The 20,258-nt window shown below is 33.5% G+C and overlaps 1 protein-coding gene across 2 annotated transcripts in view; it reads right to left on the bottom strand.

The window, feature by feature from the left end:
- Positions 1–1,680: 1,680 nt before the first annotated feature.
- Positions 1,681–20,258, bottom strand: part of LOC143254950 (actin-related protein 2/3 complex subunit 1A-B-like) — a 28,749-nt gene continuing 10,171 nt past the window's right edge. For both annotated transcript variants that reach the window (XM_076509869.1, XM_076509870.1), the window contains exons 6-13: positions 13,673–13,790; positions 12,435–12,494; positions 11,733–11,839; positions 11,310–11,412; positions 10,410–10,485; positions 7,574–7,677; positions 7,080–7,263; positions 1,681–5,673 (exon numbers count right to left, since the gene is read on the bottom strand). In XM_076509869.1, the coding sequence (XP_076365984.1) occupies positions 5,635–5,673; positions 7,080–7,263; positions 7,574–7,677; positions 10,410–10,485; positions 11,310–11,412; positions 11,733–11,839; positions 12,435–12,494; positions 13,673–13,790 (791 nt within the window). In that variant the 3' untranslated portion in view covers positions 1,681–5,634. The remainder of the gene's footprint in view (positions 5,674–7,079; positions 7,264–7,573; positions 7,678–10,409; positions 10,486–11,309; positions 11,413–11,732; positions 11,840–12,434; positions 12,495–13,672; positions 13,791–20,258) is intronic.

A 20,258-nucleotide genomic window follows, 5' to 3' on the forward strand; every position in this document is an offset into this window, starting at 1 on the left:
GTCCTATGAGGAGACATACTGCAATGCCAGGGTTTCGTCAACACTTTTCGCAAACAGCAGCATTAAACACAATGTCTACAGCACTGGTACTCGGTTGACCCAAGCCCAAGTGAACTAGTCAACTGACCCTATGGGGTCACCCCAAAGCCACCCGTCTGCAAGAATTCAGGGCCAAAATGGTGTGTTAAGGTTGGACCCCTTAACCACCAGGGTCCTCTCTTCCCTTTCATAGGTCGCAAAACACGGCAAACACGTGGGCGGATGTTCAGATCTCAGAGCTCTGAGGGTTCTCTTCACCCCGTACAGGAATCCACCTCAAGGAAATAAGTATAGGACTTGATAACGAGGAATCCACTTTTAAAAAAAAAATTTTGAAATTATTTGACTGGTTAACAAAAAACTATTGCAAACATTTGATGTTTCGACAGAAATCTGGAAAGTCTGAACTCAGGTGGGACTGTCCATATACCACTTGCATACTTATGCCAGCTAGAGTAATCCAACCTTAAACTAGAGCGAAAGCCACTTGCTAGTATGTACAAGTAAGACAACTTTTTAACAACTGAAGCTACGAAGGTAACATTAACCTTTGATCCTAGGATAAGGCTCACCCTCTTGTACCAGTTTTTATTGTCTTAATCAAATTTCTATAAGCAGGATTTGAAAGTGGAGCAACTTGTCTTACTAGTTAGTACTTCAATTATGAATAGAAAGGGTTAACTCACTAGCAGTTGCTAGTAAAGCACTACTCAACAAATTAAATTACTATAAGTATTCAAATACGTATATCATTAAACCATTAATGTTATGTAAATTTTTAGTCTTCTATCACTAAGTTTTGATCCTTTAATAAGAAAAAAAGTATTTAAGTTTTCCACTCGTTTGTCTGAAACTACTATATTACTAACTACATGTAATGATCGACTAAAAACGTTATTTCTTTGTAAAACATAGTCGTAGCGTAGGATTATGTTGAAAGTACCATAAACACTAAACAGTTTACTATATATTTTATGCTTTGTTCTTGCCTAAAAGTATGTAAATTTCATTTTTGAAAAGAGGTTTGTTTTGAATTTCACTCAAAGCTATAACGCTTTGCACTAGCTGCCCCCAATTTAACAGTGTAAAACTAAAGGGAAGGCAGCTAATCATCATCACCAACCCTTGAGCTACTCTTTTACCAATGAATAGTGGAATTGACTAACACATTATAATTGTCTTATGCTTGAAAAGGTGAGTATGTTCGGTGGGACGCAAATACAAACCTGCAATCCTCAGGTTGTGAACCGAGTGCCTTAACCATCTGGTCATTTGTAAAGTTGTTTTTGTTTTTGAATTTTGGGCAAAGCTACACGAAAGCTACGTGTGCTAGCCGTCCCTAATTTAGCAGTGTAAGACTAGAGGGAAGGCAGCTAGTCATTACCACCCACCATCAACTTTTGGACTACTCTTTTATCAACGAATAGTGGGATTGACCATAACATTATAACGCCCCCTCGGCTGAAAGGGCGAGCATGTTTGGTGTGACGGAGATTCAAATCCGCGACCCTTGGTTTATGAATTGAATGCCTTAACAATCTGGTCATACCAGGCCTCCATTTGAAAAGAGAAAATTGCTATAATCTTCCATATATAATTATAAATCTGAATATTGAACCTTTAGCCCATAAATAAACCAAATTTTTAAACTTTTTAATTTTTTTTATTATTAATTATCACTTTATTATTCTTTGTCCTTCCATACAGTGGAGACTGAATATACAATTTCAGACACCAGCAGCTCAACTAAACAGGTAATTCAGTGATGTGAAGAGAGTAAAAAAAAGGCATAGCATATAACAGTTTTAAAAATTATTTCTACACGTAATTACTGAACCTACATTTAATTATTCAACATCATATTTGTATTTAACTTTCATTCTACTATAAAAAACGAAACAAAAACCTTAAATTTCTCATTTCAGAAAAAACGAACAAAATGCTTTAATCAAAGTTTACCCTTTTTTGGATCTTCAATTATGATTTGGTGTTATTTAGCTTTCAGTCTTATAAATTCATTGCTCAGAAAACTATTTCTTTAGTTAACTAAGGGGCAATCAATTAAGGACGTCTCTATTGGTAAATTACAATTTTTAAAATAGAAAGCTTATGTGAGCATCGAGGAGTTGATAACTATCTGTAAAATGGAACATTCTTCAACACAGCAGCATACAATATTATCATGAAATGGTAAAAGTTCATTCCTAATTATTGAGTTCATTTTCATCTCAGATATTAACTTTCCTGCACATTTATTACTCAAATAAAATTAAGCCTAAATACAACTAGACTTCAAAATAAACTAATCTCCTTTCACAGACATGACTAGAACTAAACTATTAAAACTCATCGGCCAATGAATAAAACTACTTTTTAGAAGTTTACGATTCACCCACAAAATGTAAAACAGTACTAAAAAGGAGAGTAAAGGGCATCCCTAATGCATCTTTCTTAAAACCATTCTGTTTAATTCTTTACCACTTTCTTTAAAATTCTCATATGAACATAAGCTGGTATCATTAACATGCGATTCTTTCATTTGTAGAAACTTTTTAGTTTAATTCTTCAAGCATGCAGTGATAAATTTCTGATGAACGTTAACATTACATAATTCACTCGTTGTTCTTATATACAGTTGAACCAAAACTAAAGGATTTGAAGATACTCAAAAAGAAAATCATACAAGCATATATTACACAATGAAATACAAAGAATAAGAAACATCTTATGTGAAACAGTAATTAAGTTAACACATTTACAAATATAATATTGTCATCTCAAGAATAAAATATCTTTAAAAATAGCAACTTCTAGTAATTTCACTAATAAAACATTATTTAAATAGGAGAATGTTAGCCACATTGTATCCACACTATAGAAAAGAACAAAACCACTTATTTGAAACAGCAATACTAACTTGTTTACAAACAGACCAAGATACTGTAAAAGCCACAACTTCTTAACTTATAAATGTTTTAAAACCAGTAAGTTTTAAAACTTAATTAATACCAGCTTAGTTTTATAAGGTCAGTTAGTTTATAACATTCTTTAGTGAAGATAAATAAAAGTAAATTTACAGCGAATAATATCATGTACTCATCTGATTTAATTATCATCATCATACATTCACTCAAAAAAAGACTCGTATTACATTTATCAGAAACTTTAATTTTGTTTCTAAGTTACAGAAAATTTCCTAAATTCAATACAAACAGATTTGCTATGATGAATTTTCTTCTTCTTGCACTTAATCACAAGTTTTATTCAGCTGATAACACCAATGCTAAACATTTTTATGGCCCTGCGCTTTTTGTCATTACAGCTTTTTCAGCAGCAACAGCAAACTCAATCCATTAGGATTCCAACAAGCTCAGAGATTTGAACCAGAAGATCCATGTTATGATCTACTCAGGAAGTTTTAAGCTCTTAGTATGTTCACAAGATTCTTTCTAAGCAAGGAGGATTTTAGTAATTTTCTTTATTTCAAACAAGGTACTCATGTTGGACAAGTGATGCAGTGTACAAACTGACTTCCTCATTTGGTAGTCAAGAGTATTTTGAAATATCTCTCTTTACTGATGCTGATCTATCTAACTATGTAATCAGTTTGTTTGTTTTTTAAGCTAAAACTACACAATTCATTAATATTACTGAACTTCTAGCTAATAATGTAGACCAAACATGATGGAGGGATTCCATTTCTTTATAGGTAAAACTACCAAACTCCATAGCTGAACAGATAATCTGGGTGGGTGGAAAAAATCCTATAGAAAATGTCAAATATTTCAGGATAAACATAAACCTTTGGTGTTCAAACCCACATTTTATAGCTGGAGACTGGTTGGTAGGATCTTTCAATGGGAAGAAAACTGTTAAAAACTGGTGACAAGTTGGGAAAAAAAATATCGTTTTGATATGGACTTCTGGAATTACATTAATTAGTTGTAGAAGCAGAACTGTGTTAAAATAAATTTTTTAATCCTAATTCAGAAAATAAATCATTCAGAAAAATCACAAGAGGCAGAATTCACTTCCAAACAGTATCTTCACATTCACAGCTGTACCTGACTGAAAAAAGGAAAACCTGATACCATGTTCCCATCCTTGACTAGATTCTGTTACAGAAATTTTGTTATGATTTTGTTTTATAATATTTGTTTGCATCTTCCTATGAGTAAGAACTTTGAAAGAACCACATATAACTTCTACGTAATTGTTTCTGTTATTTCTCTCTTTGGTTAAAGAAGAAACTAGAAAACAAATTGTGCATGCAAGTCTATTTTATTTGGATCACAATAACCCAACTCTATGACAGTAGAAACTTTAATATTTGGATGTAATATTTTAAAGTTCAACATTTCCGTTATGTCTATATCAACATGTCTGCAATAAACTAATAATACACAAGGTTCCAATGTTTCCATGTCTATGCAATACGACTTCTGTGTTATGTTCGATGCCATATTCTTGTATGAACATTCTTGTTATCACCAGTAGTATTTTCATGTGACTAATTAAAAGTTCAACTCTGGATTACCATCTTTGTCTCTGCATTTAAAATGTCTGTCTATCACTAATAGGGCAATTTTTCTTATTCCCTAAATTACTAAGGAAATAGCTTTCACTTGAATAAATTTCTCGTAATTACAGAAAACTGTAATTTTAAAAATCACTTTTCTCTCTCTCTAACAAGCACCAACAGTACTAAGCCCACCAGGTGGATATTCTAATAAAAATGTAGTAATAGTATTCATTTCTTTTTTTTTGTTTTTACTTTTCACAAACAAATTAAAAACATTTAAAAATAAATCCTACACATTTCAACATAAAAAAAATCTGAACTTTTACACAAAAACTTTTATTTACTAATTTTTTGTTTTTATAGTTTTTTAGATGAATAAAAGATAATTACCAATTTTTCATTTTTATCCACAGATCAACAAATATTAACTACATAATCTTTTTAAAAATTAAAAACCTCCATATGAAAAAACAAGTACCTATACATAACAACTGATAGCACCTTTTCCTAACTATCCCAAAAGCCCTCCATTTTCTTTTCGTTTTATTATCTGCTTTATGAAGACAGACACATTCGCAATTGGCACAAAGTGAATGTTCCATTTTACCAGACTTTAAAGAATTGAGGGCTAAACCACTGCAAAGGCACAAGTGAATGAGTTACCACACAACACCAAATTCATTGAATATCAATACATACATATAATCATGATCAAACCTTAAGGAACAAGTGGAAGCCTGCCCAGCTAATCAGTTTTTATAATTGTACAATACAGTCTTGAAAATGTCTTACATTCTATTCATATCAATACACCGATATCAGTTGTATATATTTTGTAGTTCTTTTTAAATTACACAAACCTTTTATTTTCATTCTCTATATATTTGTTTTTTTCACCTGATTGAAAACCATTCTTTATGGGTTTAATCATCTGCATCTAAGCCATCTGAATCAATCCAGCATGCATTTAAATAGATAATAAATCTGTAGTATCTTCCAGGAAGTAACACCACTGAAAGGTCAAGGTTGGGGAACCTTAACCTTGAATAAAGAGCACCTTCTAATTTTCCATTTCACACAATCCTTAGACCAGCAAATGCACTCTCTAAAGCCTGGAAGTGTAAAATATGCAAGAACAGTCTCTTAGAACCTCTAAAACTTTGTTTTGTTTAATCCTAGTTAAATGCAACAGTAAGAAAGTAGAACTCTACTGTATTCTATAGACTGTATGGAAAAGATGTTAAGGCTTTTGTTTTTTAAACAAGAATGAAAAATTTTAATGTACTCTAAAATCATGTGTGAAATGCATCATTTCATAAAAATACACAAAATAAACAAAATCATAAGTTTTAGTAACACTCAGTACTGAATGACAATGGTCTGAAAATACTATTCAACTGTAGTTTCCAAAAACAGCCATTGGTAATACATTCATTAACACTTGTTACAAAAATAATCTAACCCTAGTTGGGAGATAAACAAATTATGAAAAAAAGAGTTCAGCTACTTTCACATCAGACATGGAGAGCTGGAAATGCTTTTCTGTTATACTACGTTTTAAAAAGTTCACATCATGAGAAGATGAAATTTTGTGTTCAAAAGTTAACACTCACTGCCTGTTATTTTAATATTTGCTACTCATGTCTAACAGTTTTATGAACATTACCCTTTTTGCACCACTTCATAAAAATTACAAAGTTTCCATTGTGTGTCTGCATCAAAATACGAGATCTACCATAAGCTGTTTCCATTCGTGGTGAATAATGGCAAAAATACAGACTGTTCTAAAAGCCATTTGAATGTAGAGTTTACATTTTTAACAGTCAAACTTTAATAACATGTCCACTGAACTTTCTTTTTACATTTATAATAGATTTAAGTAAGTTTGGAATAAATAAAAACATCTAACATTTGTTAAAAAATTAATAACCATGCATATTTTGTACATAATGAGTGAATCACAGGAACAGAAAAGACAACTGTTTTATTTCTTCTTTCCCTTTTTAATTTTTACTACAAAATTATCATTTTTAACCTAAAAAGGTCAAAACGTTGTTCTCTGCTTTATTAGAAGTGTTAATACCCATACCAGTCATCCTGAGATACATTTTTATTTCAAGTTGGTTTCTTGTTATCATGCATCATTTTGTTTAATAATACTAAGAATACCAGTAATTACTAACAAGCAGTTCATTTTATAATAAATACTGGTTAAAAGAGAGAGAGAGAGAGAGAGAGAGAGACAGAAACAGAGAAAGAGAGAGAATGAAATAGAAGTGAAGAAAAAGCATTCTTTGTACAAATCTAATATCAAAACTACTTGTCTCTTAATGTTTTTCAAAGATCTCTTTAAAAAGATGTGCAAGTCACAGTTAGATGCATAAATTTACATGAAATTGGTCTAAAACTTCTGATAATTAAAATAGATATAAAACACAATTTTTACATAGAAATTTTGACAATTATATGAATTAAAAAATGCTGTAAGATTTAAAGGTTCTAATAAGCATATACCAACCTTCATATCCCAAATGACCATTTTACCATCTACACCAGTTGTGCAGAACTTTGTAATTCCCATTTTGTTTCCAGAATAGATAGTTATATGTGTTACTGCATTTTGATGTACACTATCTAAAATGGTGTCACTGACGTTATCATTCGTGCCACGCACGTCCATGTTTCGGAACTTTCTCATGGCGCTGAAAGACACAGAAGAATGGTTTATTTACTATCAATACACCCCTATAATTTACTGTAGTCCACCTACATTCTTCTCCTAGTGGTTTAATAAGTAATCAATGTTAAAAACTGTATGACTGTTTTTAAATTCACTAAGATGAGGAGTCAACAGAGATCCACAGGGAGAGAAGCTAGATCCAGGCCTGTATCACGTTAATTATAATGATAGGTTTATTGTTACTGCAATGTATAAATTTACAAAAACATTTAAGAACGTACAGAAACTGAACATATTTTACACTAAAGCAATAATCTAAACAAATATTTTACCTAAATCCATCTACTTCCTGCTTTTGAGATTTGTCCAGTTTGTCGACAAATCTCAACTGAATTTCACTGTCGCATCGAAATAGCATAGGACAACAGTCGTAACCCTAATTGAACAGGAAACAAACACACAGTTAGGTAATTTTAACATAATACACTGTTCAATTTCTTCTTTTTGAAAAACAAACTGGTTTTCTAATTTTTGTTAAAAAACACAACAACAATCAGTAAAACTATTGTTTCTTCAACATAATTATAATGTCACACCTTTAGTGTAAATTTAATAGGACATCTGTACAAAAAAAATGCTCATGATAAGCATACAAAGCAATATAGGTAACTTAAAAATTGCTTAAATTAAAGTAAACTACTAATTTATTTCACAAATGCAACTTTTCAAAAAAATCTAACAAAACACACACACTTATAAATACACAAAAAAGCATAACACTTTTTTTGCTAGTTTCAAATTTTGGAAAGTGTATTTTATTGTGATAATACCACACTCAGATCTGGGTTCTAACATTTGTCAAATGTAAAGTAATACAATTCTTTTAAACACATAAAATTAACTTAAGTTTTAATTTCAAGTCAAAATTGAAGTGAGACAGTTAACACTGTATTAAAATTTACTTCACCTTTACTACAAACAGGGCTATAAAATTTAGTTTTAGTAGCATCTCAAATAAATTAAATAACCACCTTAAAAAGCCACGACTGATTTCTCCAACTGATTTCTCCAACTTAACTGTTTAGATTTTAGGTCATTTTACATTTAGCATTCAACTAGGGGAATATCTTACTTATTTGAAACCAACTCTTATGTTTCATTTTTTCTTTATTCCAAGTAATGTATTATTATTTAAAGTAACTATGTTTTAGAATCACATTCAAAGGTTTATTATGAAAAATTTGGTCAAAAGAGAGAGACTCTACAAACTTAATGGTAACAGAAAAATAAACATTTGAATCTGGACTAATACAAAATATGGACTGTCTAAAAAAAGTTATATTCTTACTTAGTAAGAACAAAGAAATACAATCATTTTGTAATTAACAGTAAAAAATTCATTAGTAGTTATTCATTTATAACTCAAGAAATATATACAACAATGACACTTGACTTATTATGTCATGTAACATCAAAAACTACTGCAGCAATTACTTAATTTTGTCTAACCCTGCTCTTCAATGGAAAAGTTGAAAATACAAAATAAATTGCACACAAATCTTCATGAAATAAGAAAAGAATACAGAAATAGTTTCTTTTTTTCATATTTCCAAACTACACCTGTAGATACTACTAGTTGCCTATAATGTTACACAAAAAAAAACTAGTTAGAAAATTGGGAAAAATTTGTTAAACTTTTTAAAATATTTTAAATATACAGCAAGTTAAACCTGACACATATAAATATTTATAAAATATTTTTTCAGATATAAAACAAGTTTACATTAAAAAGATAAAATTAATGCTTATTTTAAGTTCTGAAACTCCAAAATATTTACCACCTCTCAAATTAATGAAAAAAAGACATTTTTAAAAAAACTTGTCTGTTCCTTTCACAGTTATCATGGAATTACACAACTTTCTCTTGTACATTAGGCTAACTTAAGTAACCTAACCATTAAAGAGCAATTTAAGACGTTAACAGCATGTTTAGATAAGAAAACCAATATTTTCAGTGCAGCTCAATGTAATCTTGGAATAAGAAAGAAAGGTAGCACAAACTGTTTGTAAAGACTAGTTGACTTCAATTGATATATGTCAAAAGAAAACTTCAATGTTATCCTGTAAGGCTTTCTCTTCACCAGAAACTAGAATACAAGTACTGAGAAAAAGAAAGATACTGATAAAAATGAGAGGAAATCAGACAGAGCAACATATATATCCTGGCCAATTAAAAAAAAAAAAAAAAGGTTTGAACAATCCCTGCAATAGCTTTAAAAGCATCATAAGTGTGCATCCAAATAGATGAAATGAGTGAAAACTGAAACATGAAAGGAGACCATGAAGCTGCCATAGATTCTGAAATTTATGGTAAATGACAAATTTGGAAAGAATCCGATTCACAAAGTAATAGTGGCTTAAACAAAGAATTACTATTTATATTAAAATAAGACACGAATAGCTATACCAATATGTTGAGGTATGAGCCAGAAAAACATCTAAAATCATTACACTTGAATAAATAAGAGTAACCTGTCAGGTGAGAGACAAAAAACAAGAATATCCAGGTTCTTAAATAGTAAAAAATTACAGCATTCAGGAATGCCAGGTGTAAACAAAAACTATTCTTAATGAAAAGTAACAAAAACAACACCCATGGTAAAAGAAATCTGATTAGCAACATCTTGATGAAAGGAACAGAAAGAAAAATGAACTCCCAGGAGTTGAGAAAACTTTGAAAATAGAACTAGTTGAAAGTTCACTTGAGTAAATAATGATGAAAAGGATAACAAAGAAAGAAAGTGGTAACTGATTGATAGCTGACCAATGAGGTCAGATGTTTGAAGGCAGTTGTTTAATTGAGTGTAGGAATGTAGAGGGAGTGCTTATATGTTGGATTATATTTATTGATAAAGATATAAAGGTGTTCGCTCCTCTACATAGTGCTTTCTCTACCAATACCAACCATTTATACATATATAATGATGTGGATGACAATCTGATCCCAAGTTCAGTTCAAAAATATGAAACAAATTCACAAAATGAGAAATGCATATGTAAAGTATACAAAAAGATTTACAGACACAGCTGGTAGACCTGTTGGTAAGAGTTGTATACAAGTATAACAAAACACTTTTAGATGTAATAAAAAAACTTCACATCGCTTACAGCAGCTAAAATTGTAGTAGGTGAAGCCCACAGACATGTCAGGTAAGGAAGGAACTGTGTCTTTATAGAGGAAAACCTTTAAACAATAGGAAAAAAAAGAAAGAAAAAGTTTTACCATTTCATTAAATAAAAAAATAAGTAAGAAAAATCTATATTAATCCTTTATCATCTTCACTTATGTTAACGGGAAAAACCCTTACATGGATTATACAAGGTTAAAAGAAATCTATAACATTACAGAACTCATGATATCAACCTGTCAATGTTTTTCTGAAGCTACAAAATTGATTATTTGGGTTGTGACTATCACATGTATTAAAATATGACTGTTTAATGTCATAAGTCGAGAAACTTATCACCAAGGGGCTTCTGTAAGCAAAGAGTACTGCTTAGAAATTAGCAAACATATCAGACTGGAAAGTAATGATAACACTAAATGTTATAACATGGAGGGTGAGTTATAGATAAATTCATGCATTCTAAGTTAATGACATATTTTTATATAATATGCATTTGTCATAATTTACAACACATAGTAAAGTCTTAAATCAGTGTGAGTATCACTGAGTGCTCGAAAGTTATTATACATTAAACTTGTTATTTTTTATCATGCATTAAAAAAACCTTTATTCTCTACTTGAAAATTATCACCATGTTTTAAAGATTTTTTTTAAATATATGACAACAAACATGGATTGTTTTGTCTGTTATAATATCTTAAGATAATTATTATATATATGCAGTTTCATTAAAGTTGAAATTTTGTTTGGTATTATTTGTCATTTTACTGTTACATTATAATAAGAATTTATTAGAATTAAAAATACCACAATCGCAAGTATAACTTCATTTATACCATCTTCTCATGTAACATATTGTTATATGACCATCAATACCCACCCAAGTTCCTTTGTTGCATCGACTACAGAAATACTGCTATTGTGGGCTACCCATGCTAGCCTATTCCCATCTGCTGAAAAACTAACACTGTGAACCCAGCCACCTATACAAAACAAACATACATATGATATTTATATTATGTTAAATTACAGGTCATATAAACTGAAAATCTAACACTGTGAACCCAGCCACCTAGACGAAACAAACATACATATGATATTTATATTATGTTAAATTACAGGTCATATAAACTGAGAAACTACTGACATCTTTTCCAACAATAATGGAAAGACAAGTAACTGTGAATAATTATTATGCAACCATAACTTTTTCTTCTATATTACCCAAAATATAATTTATTTATACATACATTTTTTTTTTAACTTTGTGTATAGTTAAAATGTACACAAGAATATGACTCACTTCCACCACTGGAAAATTCTGCCATCATATTACCAAGTGGCATTTTAGCTCCCCAAGGTGTTGGTTCTGGTTTCTTTTCTATTTCTTTAATATATGCTGAAAAAATTCTATACAGAAATAAATAAAAACAATTATTTTGAATGAATGTAAACAAAAACTTCAGAATCTACATATTTCATATTTAAGTTGGAGCAATAGTTAATGAAAAAAAACATGGTTAGATGCCATGAACTATATAAGCAACTTAATTTTAACAATTCTGAAAAGGTCAGTCTGAACAATAAACTTGTGAATATTTCACACATTTATTTGAACTTTAACAGAAGGACAAAATGTGTAACAGTATAAAAACATTCTGGTAAGATGTAACAAATGGGAGAGTTCACACAACCAAAAACTGACATTGGTCTCACAATAGTTAAAGAAATTTGGAAGAGTCAAAGATAAAAAAAGATAAAATTGTATTTACATATTATACTTTTCTCAAAGCACGAGATCTACAACTTTGTACACACAAGTTTACAAAACTATTCCAGTACCAAACCTTAGATAAGACTGGTATTTTAACAGTTATTTATTCTGTCTTGTAAATGACAAGACAGCCAAAACTTTGTACACTATTTTCTCTTTTGTAAACAACAATATTTAAGTTAACTGTTACTTATTCTAACAAGTTTTGATAGACAGATAATAGAATCTTACCTAGCTTTAAAGTCTGTTGATCCACAAGCCAATAAAATATTATTTGGGTGCCAGTCAATACTACAGGAGAAGGAAAGAAAACGTTTCAAGATTTGAAATTCTACTCTTGAATGTATTTTACAAATTACAAACAAAAATACTTAACAAAAAAGAACTATTTATAAAACATATTGTGAAAAGTTATGGTTCAAAAGAAACCACATAACAACTGTGATAGATGTATTTTTAAGAACTGATGTCCCTTTAATACAACTCATTAGGAAAGATTTTTTTTGTAAAGGACAAACCTACCTTGCTGGTTTATGTTCTGAATTTTAGAGCTACCAGTCATCATGCTTAGATTGTTTAAAACTTTCCTTTCTTTAAAAGGTATAGATGTGTTCAGGTACTTAATATTTGAAAGTTACATGGAGCGAAGTAGTTAAACATAAATAAAGATATCTGCAATATGTTAAGTTAGTTTTCTATAATAATTACATACAACTTCATTAGTTTTAAAGTCTCTATGGCATTTAATCTATTTTTTGCTGATCTTAAGCATCATCCCCTCTCTAAGTTTGGAGCTGTCTTAATGCGTGGTGAAATATTAAGAGTTATTTTATTTCTGCTACAAAATTATACCCATTCAAAAATCTAATATAGTGGTATAAAACCTTTACCAGTCTACAGCAGAAATGTAAAACCTATAACATAACATGACAGTCTGAAACCAAACTGCACCAAAAAGTACAAATATAGTGGCATGACACAGTTTTTTTTTAACTTTTGAAGTTTATGCAAAGCTACATGCCAGTTATCTGCATTAGATGGCCCTAATTTAGCAGCAATAGATAAGAGTGAAGGCAGCTGGTCAACACCACCCACTACAAGCTCTTGGGCTACTCTTTCATTAACAAATAGTGAAATTGACTGACTGACATTACAATGCACTACAGGTGAAAAGATGAGCACATTCTGTGTGACAAAGATTCAAACCAATGACTTGCAGGTTGCAATTCAAGTGTCGTAACCACAAGGCCATGCCAGGCCTTGAAATGGGCACTAAGCCTAAAACATTGTGTTTTGAAAACAAGTATTGCAGCATTACAAATAAAACAAATTTTGGTAAAAAGTATGTAAAAATTATCTTCAGATAATACCTCATTCAGTGATTTAAGTGTTCCTGAAAAATGTTTTTCAACCATTACAGCAAAGTAATTCTGCTTAAAAAACAAAAACTAAATACTACAGTCTTGGACCTTGTGACCGTTGATCTAATCGGCTTCTTGATGTGCTTGCTCACCCACCAATCATTGTCTTCCTCAAAATAACATACAGATATCAGTCGAGCTCCGCTGCCTACTGCAAACTTGTTTTCTGTTAATGCAAGACATAAAGTTACAAACAAGAATCTACATATAATATTTTATTAAGGACACAAATGAATGTTGTGTTTTTTTTCAAAATGAAAAAATTATACAGTTTATACCAAACAAAAACAAGGAGCGTGTATACACTCGTAATTCTAACTTGTAGTGGAAAGTAACAAAAAAACACTTTCAAACAACAAACCATCACCAGAACTGTATGAAAAACCAATAATCACTACATAACTCTCGTGGCAGAGTAGCTTCAATATGCAAGGAAAACCGAGTAGAATTACCAATACTTGATACGTAATAGATTCCCAGTTTCAAGAATTTTTATTAAAGGGATTTTATTCCTTTTATGTATTATCATTAATGCTAGTTAGAAAAGTATATTTTAATACAACAAAACTCAACATGAAACTTTACATTTGTTTCTTTACAAATATTGTATACATTAACAAAGGTCAATTTCTAAACTAATTGGGATGACAGTTTTATTTTATCAGTGTGTGTAAAACCATGAGAAACAACTTCAATATTTCAAGTAGTTTGTTAGAAGCTGATAAATTTGTGCAACTGCAAATTACAAGGATATAGAAAACAGACTGGATTGAAATATCATGCCTTCTTATAATGCACAACTTTACCTTTAAACAATCACTATAAACTTACTATATTAGGTTTGAGATCTCTATAGTTACAATACCTATAAAAACAGCTGAATTTAGTCCTGATTATTTTGAGGTTGTTACTGTCAATAACTGGAATATTTTCAAATGCACAAAATAACAGCCTACAAGGTATGGTTACATGGAGATACATAAAATACAAACTCACACCATTTAGTTTCAAATTGGATGTCTTAGACAGATGAAAACTACATAAGATAATCCCCAACATTTATCTGGTAAGAAAATCACATAATAATGAAAAAAAAAAAAAAAGAGAGAGAGAGAGAGAGTAGAAAACAACGATTGGTTGGTTGGTTGATTTAGTGTTTTATGGCACAAAGCAGCTAGGCTATCTGAGCCAAACATCTGGTAAAAAGGTAAAAGTAAAGTAAATGTAGTAAAATTCATAAAAGGAAATGAAGGTAAAACAAAACAGTTTAAAAACATAAATAGCATAAAACCAATATTGACATCTACAATGTTAAGAGAGAAACTACAGTAAGAGAAGTTGTAAAGGACTTCTGTAGCATAATGGTAATTATCATAGCCTGCCAGGAAGACTAACAGGTAAGTACAAAAACCACCGTTAGTCACCTAAAGTTGAAGTTCAGAGTTATTTGAAGTTATGGTCATTTTCAAAAAGTAAAGTAATAAAAAGGTTTTAAAAGACGTGTAGCAAAATTATAATAATAACTTGCCAGGATGACTAACAGGTAGTTCAAATAACAGCGTTAGTCCCCTGAAGTTGGCCTTTCCAGTCCTGGTTTCGAGTTATTTAATGTTACGGCCATTTTCTAATTTCAAATTTAACTAGAGAGACTGTGATTCTTAAAAGGAAACCACATTAAAAAAGGTTTAATATATAAATTAAAAACTTAAATGACAGTAAAAAAATTAACGATCTTTAAAAAACTAAAAACTTTATCAAGGTGGACAGTGTCACCATCACCAATAACGCTGTCTAACGTTATGGACAAACCTTGGGACAGAACATGCTTAAAATGGCACCGTCACTAAGAGTCGTAGCGACGGCAAGACATTAAAATGTGGCTTATTGTGATCTGAGTGTTACATGCACAACACATTGGTGCATCAGTTCCAGATAAAAGAAAACGATGAGTTAAAAAACTGTGAACAATGCGTAGTCTAATTAAAACAACTTCCTCCTTCCCATCCTCACGGAAGCTAGATGGCCAAAGTCCAATATAGGGTTTTATTTGGAAAAGTTTGTTTTTGTGTTGCTCACTCCAAGTCGACAGTCAGTTGGCACAGAGCTGAGCCTTGAATACAGGATCATAGTCCATGTATGGAATAAGCATAGTGGTGATAGTGCCAGAGCAGATAGATTTAGCTGTCGTGTCTGCGAGCTCGTTCCTGCGAATACCAACTGTGGCCCTGTATCCAGAAAAACTGGATAGAAGTAGATGTTAAAGAGAAATAGGCCAGTCAGTTTTGAATATCAGTGAGAACAGGGTGTGAACTAACATGAAGCAATTCCAGGGCAGGCATAGAACCAAGCGAGCCAGTATAAATAGTGCAGTTGGAGTACTGCTTAGCTTCTATGTGATCCAGGGCAAGAGAAATGGCATACAGTTCAGCAGTGAACACAGAAGCAGTTGAGAGGATTCTGCACGCAACTACCACAACCACAACAAACCATGGCAGAGCTCACAGAGTCACCTGATTTTGAACCATCTGTATAAATAAAAATGGAAAGATTGTTCGAAAGATGTTCAGTAAATAAAAGATGGTACTTCCAATCGGGAGTATCTACTTTTCTCATATGATTCAAAGAAGGTCACATTTGGGGACTGTAATAAGCCATGATGGGATGAGTTGACCAGTGGATACTGCAATATTATCCAAGGACAGACCCAATTCTTCCAACTGCACCTGAATATGAAGGCCAAAAGGAACAATGGCAGATTGTCTGTTCTGAAAAAGTATGGCCCACTGAGGAAAGAAAATACAACCTCAGGTGGAATGCTTGGACAAGGAAGAAAGTTTTGAAGCAAATAGTAAAAACAGTTGCAAACAGCAGAAGTGCAAAGAAGTTTCATGAAATTCTATGTATAAGCTCTGAACTGTGGAGGTGCAGAAAGCCCCAGTGCAAAATTGAAGTCCTTGATGATGAATGGGGTCCAGCATCTTTAAGGCCGAGGCTCTGGTACAGCCATAAACCAGTGATCCATAGTTGATTTTCGATTGAATAAGAGCACGATATATCTTTAGCATAGAACATCGATCCACTCCCAAATGGTGGTTAAGAGGACACGGAGGATGTTCAGTGCTCTTGTACATTTGACCCATAGCTGGTTAATGTGTAGTATAAAGGTCAGCTTACAGTCAAAGATAAGCCCCAAGAACTTGGTCTCAGGGACTACAGTTAGCGAACTTCACCGATATGAAGTTCAGGATCAGGGTGAATACCCCTTTGGTGGCAAAAGTGCATGCAAACAGTTTTAGAAAGAGAGAGATTAAAGCCATTTGCCATGGTCCACTTCACTACACGATTGAGGGAAGTTTGTAGCTCCTGCTCAATATATCTCATGTTCAACTACTGTCATCAGATGTGAGTTGTCGACATAGAGCCCATTTGCAACAGTGAAAGGGAGTTGTTCAGTGATGATATTAATCTTTATACTGAAAAGCGTGACTCTCAAAACACAGCCCTAAGAAGGGGAAAGTGTTGAACCCATATGAACTTGGAATCTCCTGTCCATTAAAAAATGGGCAAATAGCCACGTAACCCATATATATGGAGGTCTCGCAAAATGCCATACCTCCATGTTGTATCATAAACCTTCTCAATGTCAAAGAATATTGATACAAGATGTTGTTTGATAAAGGCTTCTCTGATTGACGTTTCAAGTCGAATCAGGTGGTCCAAGGTGGAGCGCTGTCGTCAAAACCCACATTGGGTGGGCGAGAGGAGGTTGTTTGATTCGAGGAACCAAACAAGATGAGCATTAACCATCCTCTCTAAGGTCTTTACAGAGACAGTTCGTCAAAGCAATTGGACGGTAGTTTGAAGGAATCTTTGGATCTTTCCCAGGCTTAGAGAAAGGTAAGACAATAGCCAGGCATCAGAAAAAACATTCTCCAGCCCGATACGGTTAAAAACAATTACAAGAATATCAAAAGAAGCAGGAAGTAGATGGCATAGCATGTCAGTGTACATCATCTGGTCCAACTGATGTACTGCCACACTGATGAAGGGCCAGTTTCAATTCCACCAGTGTAAAGGGAGGACGATTATAGTCATAGAGACAATAAGCTCAAAAGGAAGAATGTGATCGTATTGCCTGAGTCTTGATGGCTAAGATGGTTGAGGAAGAAGCAGAAGTGCTAGATACCTGGCAAAAGCTTTCACCTAGAGTATCAGTGATGCTCTGGATATCAGCTGCTTCCTGGCCATAAGAGAGTAAGATCGAGAGGGGGACAGTTGTGTATTGCCCGCTGACCTTTCGAATCTTGTCCCATATGACTTTGGAACTGGTGGTAAAAAATATGCCAGTTGTGAACTTAATCCAAACTTCCTTCTGGCTTTAACATCTTATCCACTGAGCAAGTGCACAGGCCCACTGGAAAGCAGTGCTGTTAGAAAGTGTGGGATATCTACGGAAAGTATCCCAGGCCCGTTTTTGAGCCTTCGTGCCATGAGGCAGGCAGGATTCCACCACGGATGAGGATATAGTGGAAAACGTGTTGAGGTTTCAGGAATACACTGAGCAGCTGCTTGTATAAAACAGTCAGTTATTGCTGCCACACAGTTGTCTATTGATGGCTGACAGACGATGGCAGAATCAAGTCCTGTGAGAGCAGTGAAAGTGGGCCAGTTTGCCTGATCCATGCAGGTTGGGTGGCATGAAACATGGCCAGTCTCTCTCAAAATTATAGGAAAATGATCACTGCATCGTGGATTATTGTCAACCCTGCATAAAAAATGGGAGAATAATGAAGGGATCAAAAGCAGTAAAGGACTGACTAGGTGTGTAAAAATAAGCAGAAAAGCCAGTATTGAAAAGAGAAAGGTTGTGGTCAGAGAGCATATGCTCTACAGAGCAACCCCTCCTATCAATAACAACATTTCCCCAGAGGAGATGATGTCCATTAAGGTCCCCCAGGATTAAAAAGGGAGACAGCAACTGTTCAATGAGAGCATCAAGGTCTGATTGATCTTATATTTCTCCAGGTGACAGGTAGAGAGAACAAACAGTGATGGTATGACCCAAGGAAACAAGGATGGCTACAGCCTCCAAGGGTGTGTTGAGTGACAAAGACAGGGAGGGCACCTGCTGATCAACCAACAGTACCACCCATCCATGCACTCATCCATCACACAGCCTGTCATTTCTGTACAAAGAAAACTGCTGAAAGGTGGGTTGACTGGGCAGGTATTTGTTGTTGGAATAAGATTCCAGTGACTGAGGATGCAAACGAATGATTGTTTTGCATCTTGGGGTGGGAGAAGAAGATGTATCTGAGGAAATGCCTGTACTTGGAACCAAAGAATGAGGATCTTGGGGTTTGTTGGAATGTATGGAAGGGACAGAGATGGGTGTAGAAGTTGATTCATTAATTGTTTTAACCATGGAGGCCAAAGGCTTTTCATTTGTTTTGAGAACGATTCTCTTGGAGGCACAGAGAGATCTCTCTGCACTCCCACTATAGTTGTGGAAAAAAGTTTAGAAGCATACGTCCGAGATAAAGTGATGGACAGCAATTTTCGAGCCTCAGGATAAGTAATGTTATGAATTGTTTTCAAATGCTGCATCTCTTTCTCTTCCAACCATTTAGGACAAGAACGAAAGTAGGATGGGTGAGAGACATTGCAATTGACATAATGTGGTCCGTTTCACACTCATAGGCATCATGGTTCTTGCCACTACAACAAGCACATGTCAGAGAACCATGACATGACATCTTTGAGTAACCGAATCTCTGACACTGGAAGCATCGGAGAGGGTTTGGAATTATGGCCGTATCCTGCAATTAAGATAACCTGCTTTGATGGTGGCAGGTACATGTGGTGACATAAATGTCAGAACGAGGATATTGGTTGGCAATGTAACTCCATCTCTGCGAGTGAGATACGCCTCACTGCAGAAACTCCTTGAGTGGAGAAACCAGTAAGAATCTCCGACTCCAGGATGTTCTTCAATTCCCTCTCAACAATAACTCCTTGTGATGAATTCAAAGTAGTATGAGGTGTAACCTCAATAGGTATATCCCCAATAGCCTTTGAATTCAAGAAGAGTTTACTGTGTTGAGATGTGGATGTTTCCACCAATATGTTTCCAGATCGAAGCTTCTTTACTGACTTTGGAGAGCAAGCAAGTCCCTTCTGAATAAGAAAGGGGGACATTTGCCCTAAAGGTTTCTTTGAAAGAGAATATAGGATAAGAAAATGAGGTATAACAGGTGGTACAGATGTTGAAGATTGCTGCTCAGAAATGCTCACAAGATGTGGTCATTTTCATAATGACTATTTCTTTCACTATTTTATTTAAATTTTTTATTTGGAGGATCCATAGAAAAAAAGGAAATTTTGGTGCCCACTGACCCCACCCACCATGGAGCTCTATGAGGGGACGCACTACAATGTCAAGCAAGGGCATTGCAGCAACACCAGGGTTTTGCGAGCACTATACCCAAACACCAACATCAGACACAATGTCCACAACACCTCTTGAGAACTTCCAACACTGGTACTTGGTTGACCCTAGCCCAAGTGGACTAGCCGACTGACCCATGGGAGGCCACCCAAAGGCTGTCCGTCTACAGAAATTCAAGGCCAAAGT

Source organism: Tachypleus tridentatus, chromosome 7, assembly GCF_004210375.1.
Source record: "Tachypleus tridentatus isolate NWPU-2018 chromosome 7, ASM421037v1, whole genome shotgun sequence".
Lineage (NCBI taxonomy): Eukaryota > Metazoa > Arthropoda > Merostomata > Xiphosura > Limulidae > Tachypleus > Tachypleus tridentatus.